Genomic DNA, 5,303 nt, shown 5'->3' on the forward strand with positions numbered 1-5,303 from the left:
CTACTTAAATGTTAATGCATGAATAATGTAAAACAATTTTGAGTTGGGTTTTTTTACTGAAGAAAAATGATTTTAATAATTATTTCACTCCCTCATACCTATGTATGTACTTATTACATGATAATAAAGAGATCTTGATGCATTTAAAGGGTTATATGGCATTTTATTGGCTGATGACATTTTATAAACACACCACATGTTTGACTTTAAAAAGTTTACAAATGTGTGTCAATGAAATGACAGGCATTTACACATATATGTCATGCACTGTAGTCAGTAGGTCAGTAGGTGTTTTAACCAAAACACAGACTCTTGATAATGTATGTAACATAACATTAATCAACTGAGATTGATATGAAAACATGTGCAGATTATAGATGCACTGTCAATCTTAGTTACATTTTTGATTGAATCTTTATAAAATGGCAGTTTAAAAAATATGAAACTTTTGTTCACAATAATCAATGTTATTGACTCATTAAAGTGCATCCCACATGGTGTAGAAAACACACCTGTTAGAGTAATTGGATGAAAACAACTGTAAATGCATTGAAAATGTAAAATGTTTTTGATATGTTTAGAAAAATAATATCAGTGAAACTTACATTTTTAATATAAAGTGGCATATTTCCAATGTTTGATTTTAGAATTATTCAAAAGTAATCAGATAAGATTACATTTTTATGATGTAATGGATAATGTAACCAACAAAAATTGCCATGTAGTTTATGCAGCTCTCATAATAAGGATGTGGGCTTCACTTTATAACAGAAGACCCTCTCCTTCAGTTTAGTGATGGCTGACATGTCTGCTGTTGCTGCTCAGCAGTTTGGGGTATGCCGTCCCGAGGGAGCGTCCGTGTCGGATGACCACCAGCTCCATCTGACACTGGTCGACGTTGACCAGCACTGTGGTGCTCCGCTCTGTGTTCAAGAGGAAGACGATGGTGAAGAGCGCCATCTCAAACTCAGGACTGGTCCCGATGAAGGCGCTGCCGACAGGCTTCACCAGACCGTGCCAGCTGAACTGGAGGTTCAGGACGTGGTCATCATGATCGGGCTGTGGAAAGATACACACAAACCCTAAATTAGCTCAATTTGTGAAGAGTTTTTAGAATTTTAGAACTTGAGTTTCTTTCTAATGTGTTGAGTATGATTTAAGATAAGATAAGAAGTACTTTATTGATCCGAATTTGGGACATTTTCCAAATTTGGTCAGACAGTCAGTCTGACCAAAGTCAGCAAGGTTACTTCTTATTTTCAGGTTATTTAACAGTTTAATCCACGGAGGCTCTGGGGGAGTTTCTTTTTTGTTTTGTTTGTATGTAGCAACTGCATTTCGTTTTGCAGCCGCATGTTGTACAATGGCAATTCATTGAACCTTATAGGAATAAAAAAGAGACAACAGGAAATGTTGCTACAGAAATAAATGCATCTCTTTTGTCTGATGAACCGCTGCACTCACTAAGTCATTATCCCTGGCCTTGTATCCTTTGTAGTCCAAGTGCGTGCTTTTTTCTTGCAGGTAGAACTGGACCCAGTTGTGGAAACCAATGATTTCTGATCCAGATTTTGTCTCTCCAACAAACACATGCTCGAATCCACAGGAATCCAGGCTGGTGAATGTTTTGAAATAGAGACACAGAACAGAAGATACATTTCAAAACAATGACCTCACTTTTACACTAAATATTTATATTTATAATAAATTCAACAAATTGAGGTTATCATCTGCTGATGTTTGTGCAACTCACGCTGAGTTTCTCTTTCTGTGGTAGAGGTTGAACCAGATCAAGCGAAGCTGATTTTTAAAGATCCTCAGGTTGGAGTTGGACTGTCCTTTGCTCACCAGGTACCGATGGGCTCGCTGTGGACAAAACACAATCATGACATAAACATCTCAGGTAAAATACTTTCTCACAATACAGATAGATCAAATAAACTAAATGGGAGAGACAGGCTAAAAAACAAGTTGCATTGAGAGATTTGTTCCCAAATAAAATTATTTATTACTCCATAATATGCTTTTTTAACATCAATCTTTGAATAACAGGTACAAAAATGTATGTTTTCAGACTTTTCGATAATATCTTGTTAAACCAGAGGCATCTTTATCTGTTTTAAAAGAATAATAAATGTTGAATAAACTTCAATACTTGTTGAAAATTATATTCTGTGTGTGCAATATAAACATTTGCTGGAACCCACTGAAAAAGTAGTTTGAAGTACATGTATATTGAAACAAGATTTAGAAACAATACGTAATACACTTATACAAACAGCACTTAGCTACTTAACATTACATTAGAGTTTACATTTTACTTCAATATCTACTTATTTATTTTTCTGTAAGCACTCTGCCTTTTCTTAAAATATGCTCTTTGGTAACTTTTTATTTTTGCGGTTTGTATTACACTTTGTTAAATGTTTCCCTCTTTGATTAAACCTGTACTGTACAAAGTCAAAAGAGATAGTAAATAAGTATTTAGCTGCAAACTGTTTGTACTGTGTATGTGAAAAAGCGTAATAAACTATTAAAAAAGCAACGTAAAAAAAAGTGTTATTGTAATCTGCATATAGACTTAAATCCTGATCCCGCCATCAGGTCCATCTAACAAACATGGATTTCTCTGAAACAGAAAAACTACTGCATGTCTTCATTGTTTCCACTAATCCCCTCCTCAGACCCTCTGAGGCCAACACAGCATTCCTCAGCTGCACAGATGTTTCTGATATTTTTCTCTCTCTAACATCCTGAACTAATGTGTCCAGTGCTGCAGTGAGGCTGGAAACCCCCCCCCCCCCACAAACCTTTGGAAAACAACACACTAGAAACAGTCATTAAGGGAGCAACAAAGAGTGAACATTCGTTATATTCACGATCGTTCTACTCTGAAAAGACATCTCGGCTCAAAACAAACACAGATGAGGTGTTGTGCAATAGAAACAGCCAGTGGTGGAAGATACTTTACTCTATCAAAAGTACGCAAATAATTGGCATCAAAAAGGAACTGAATGTTCCAAATCATCAAGTACCAAATAGAGTACCAAATTATATTATTATTGATGCATTAATGTGTCCAACACAGCTGGTAAAAGTGGCACTAAATTCGATTGTGTTGTATACAGTAGTTCTGTGAGATATCATGTCAATGTTTATTATTAGTTGTCTTGTATTGGCTCTTTAAATGTAGTAGTATAAAGTAGCATTGCATTAAATGAAAATACGTACCTGCAAATTGTACGAAAGGGCCTTAAGTAATTGAGTGGATGCTCCTGACTATATTACACCTCTGGAAACAGCCCTGTTGAAACATGGCTTACTAAATAAACTGGTTGCAACACGTCTTAATACCTTCATGACTTCAGTTTCTAGGACGGCATCCAGGAAGAGATTCATCTCAGTCTGCTCCACTGTTGTGACTCGCTCAGCCACGCCTGTGGACCGCTCATAGTTGTCCAGGAGTTTCATGAGGCCTGCAGGGAACATACATCACATTTATCACTGTCAGGTCTGCAATGAGCTGCATGTATATGCCCAGAATGAGAGGGAATTATCCTGTGTGTTGCAGAGGGACTTACGGGTGAAGGTTGTGATGTTCTGCAGCTTGATCTCATTAACGTTGGAGAAGAGAGGCTGTGAGGCTCGGTCCGTCACAACATGGCTTCCCTGAGTTACATAATTGGCTCTACCCTGGACAGTTTGAACATAAAATATATCTTTGTAAAAACAGAATTCAGTCTTTGCCTGAATAAGAACATGTTTCATACCTGAACAGAGATTGTGTAGTCTGTGGCAGGGGTCATGCGATTCACATCCAAAGTCCACAGCTCATTGAAGATATTGGATAGTTCCTGGTTTATAGCTGGTCTGTTGCAATCATTTGAGAAGGAAAAAATATGTAGCATCTCAAAAAACACATAAAGCATGAGAATTCTCAAATTGACTACTGTACCTTGATGCATCCAGTCCACTGAGAAACACAGCAAGAAGGGCAAGGACTCCACATAACCTGAACATCAGAAACCCAAAACATTCATCTGAAATTCACTCTTACTCTGAATCTAGTTTATTGTCTAACATGAAAGAAAAACATGTTTCTGATCTGTTGTTGTTCAGTCATAAAAGACAAAAAGAGCAACGATGAAGAATAACTGAAATTCTACAGGGTTACAATTAATTTTCAGATTAGTGTTTGGACAGAAAATGAAAAACAAACCTTGCAGCCATGATGCTTTTTTCTCGGTTCACTCCTTCAGCTCGAGCTGCAGTAAAGTTCAGACTCTTCTGCTTCAGTCCTGTCTCAACCCTCAACACATCCTGAAGGGGAAGCACCTTATTATACATCCATGGGAGGCACCGTGTCCACTGATTGCGCATGGGCACTTCGGAACAAACTCCTCCAGATGTTAACAGGAGTTTTATTATACAGCCACCAGAGGGCGACCTGTTTTATTGATCTGATGCACTTATACCAAATGTGCTGTTCTTTAAAATGTATATATTTCCATGTTTCCAAAATTAAATTAAATGATTAAATGTGTTAGCGTGTCAAGGTCAGTACTCAAAATGTATTATTTTCAAAAATCTGTGAATGTTTGTCACCAAATAAATTATAGGTGAAGAAAGTGGGCACCATTTAAATTTAGAATTACAATATAGGGACAAAGCCATGCCATTCAATGTCAGATATAATCAGTGTAGCAATTGTTTTTCTTTCATAACAGAAGATTTACTAAATGTTCAAATGACCATAGGAGCAAGGATCGGGGCGGAAATCTCTGAAGTTAATGTGAAGTGTAGTGGATGTTGAGACGGGCTTCTATTTATAATTAGTTGTAGGCCCCAGGCCTTCTAAAAATAAACTGATGCAAATAAGATATAAGCAGATAGTTCTACTTCCAGATCAGCACCTCATCACAACAACCCTCAAGTAGATCTACTCTTTCATCTCTGCTGTACACACTTCACTATTTCATTGACGATGTGAAGGTCTTCATCTCCACTTATACATATTTCTTTAAGGGCAGTATAATTAAACATGGAGCAGACTGAGAAGGACTTTGCTTGTTATGCAATGTAATAATGGTTTAAGTACTGATACTCATGCTAACATTTAATTATGGAGTATGGCACTCTTTCAATCTGGTATTTTTCAAATCTTAAATAATAATTGCTGTTACCTGTTGGCTGTGGTGCTTAACTTTTCTTCCTGGTCTTTCAAATATTTGTGTGTTGCAGGTCGATAAAAAATCAGTCAGCGTGATCAAAGTTGAGATATAATTTAAATACACACAAAGAGA

General features: G+C 36.8%; 1 protein-coding gene across 1 annotated transcript; it reads right to left on the minus strand.

The window, feature by feature from the left end:
* Positions 1-142: 142 nt before the first annotated feature.
* On the minus strand, positions 143-4,360 carry endouc (endonuclease, polyU-specific C). Its single transcript, XM_079685579.1, has 8 exons — positions 4,220-4,360; positions 3,956-4,012; positions 3,771-3,870; positions 3,582-3,693; positions 3,355-3,476; positions 1,754-1,866; positions 1,465-1,615; positions 143-1,059 (listed from the first exon to the last, which is right to left on the minus strand). The coding sequence occupies exons 1-8, from the start codon at positions 4,345-4,347 to the stop codon at positions 790-792; spliced, it is 1,053 nt and encodes a 350-aa protein (XP_079541705.1). The 5' UTR covers positions 4,348-4,360; the 3' UTR covers positions 143-789.
* Between the last annotated feature and the right edge of the window lie 943 nt (positions 4,361-5,303).

Source organism: Notothenia rossii, assembly GCF_949606895.1.
Source record: "Notothenia rossii genome assembly, chromosome: 5".
NCBI lineage: Eukaryota > Metazoa > Chordata > Actinopteri > Perciformes > Nototheniidae > Notothenia > Notothenia rossii.

Bases quoted from the DNA above. Each gene is read 5' to 3' on its own strand.
- endouc (XM_079685579.1), bottom strand. From the start codon at position 4,347: ATGTATAATAAGGTGCTTCCCCTTCAGGATGTGTTGAGGGTTGAGACA. The intron at 1,867-3,354 runs GTATTAAGACGT...TTTTGTCCACAG, and splicing joins TAGAAACTGAAGTCATGAAG to CGAGCCCATCGGTACCTGGT. The intron at 1,060-1,464 runs GTGAGTGCAGCG...ATCTTTCCACAG, and splicing joins AGGCCAGGGATAATGACTTA to CCCGATCATGATGACCACGT.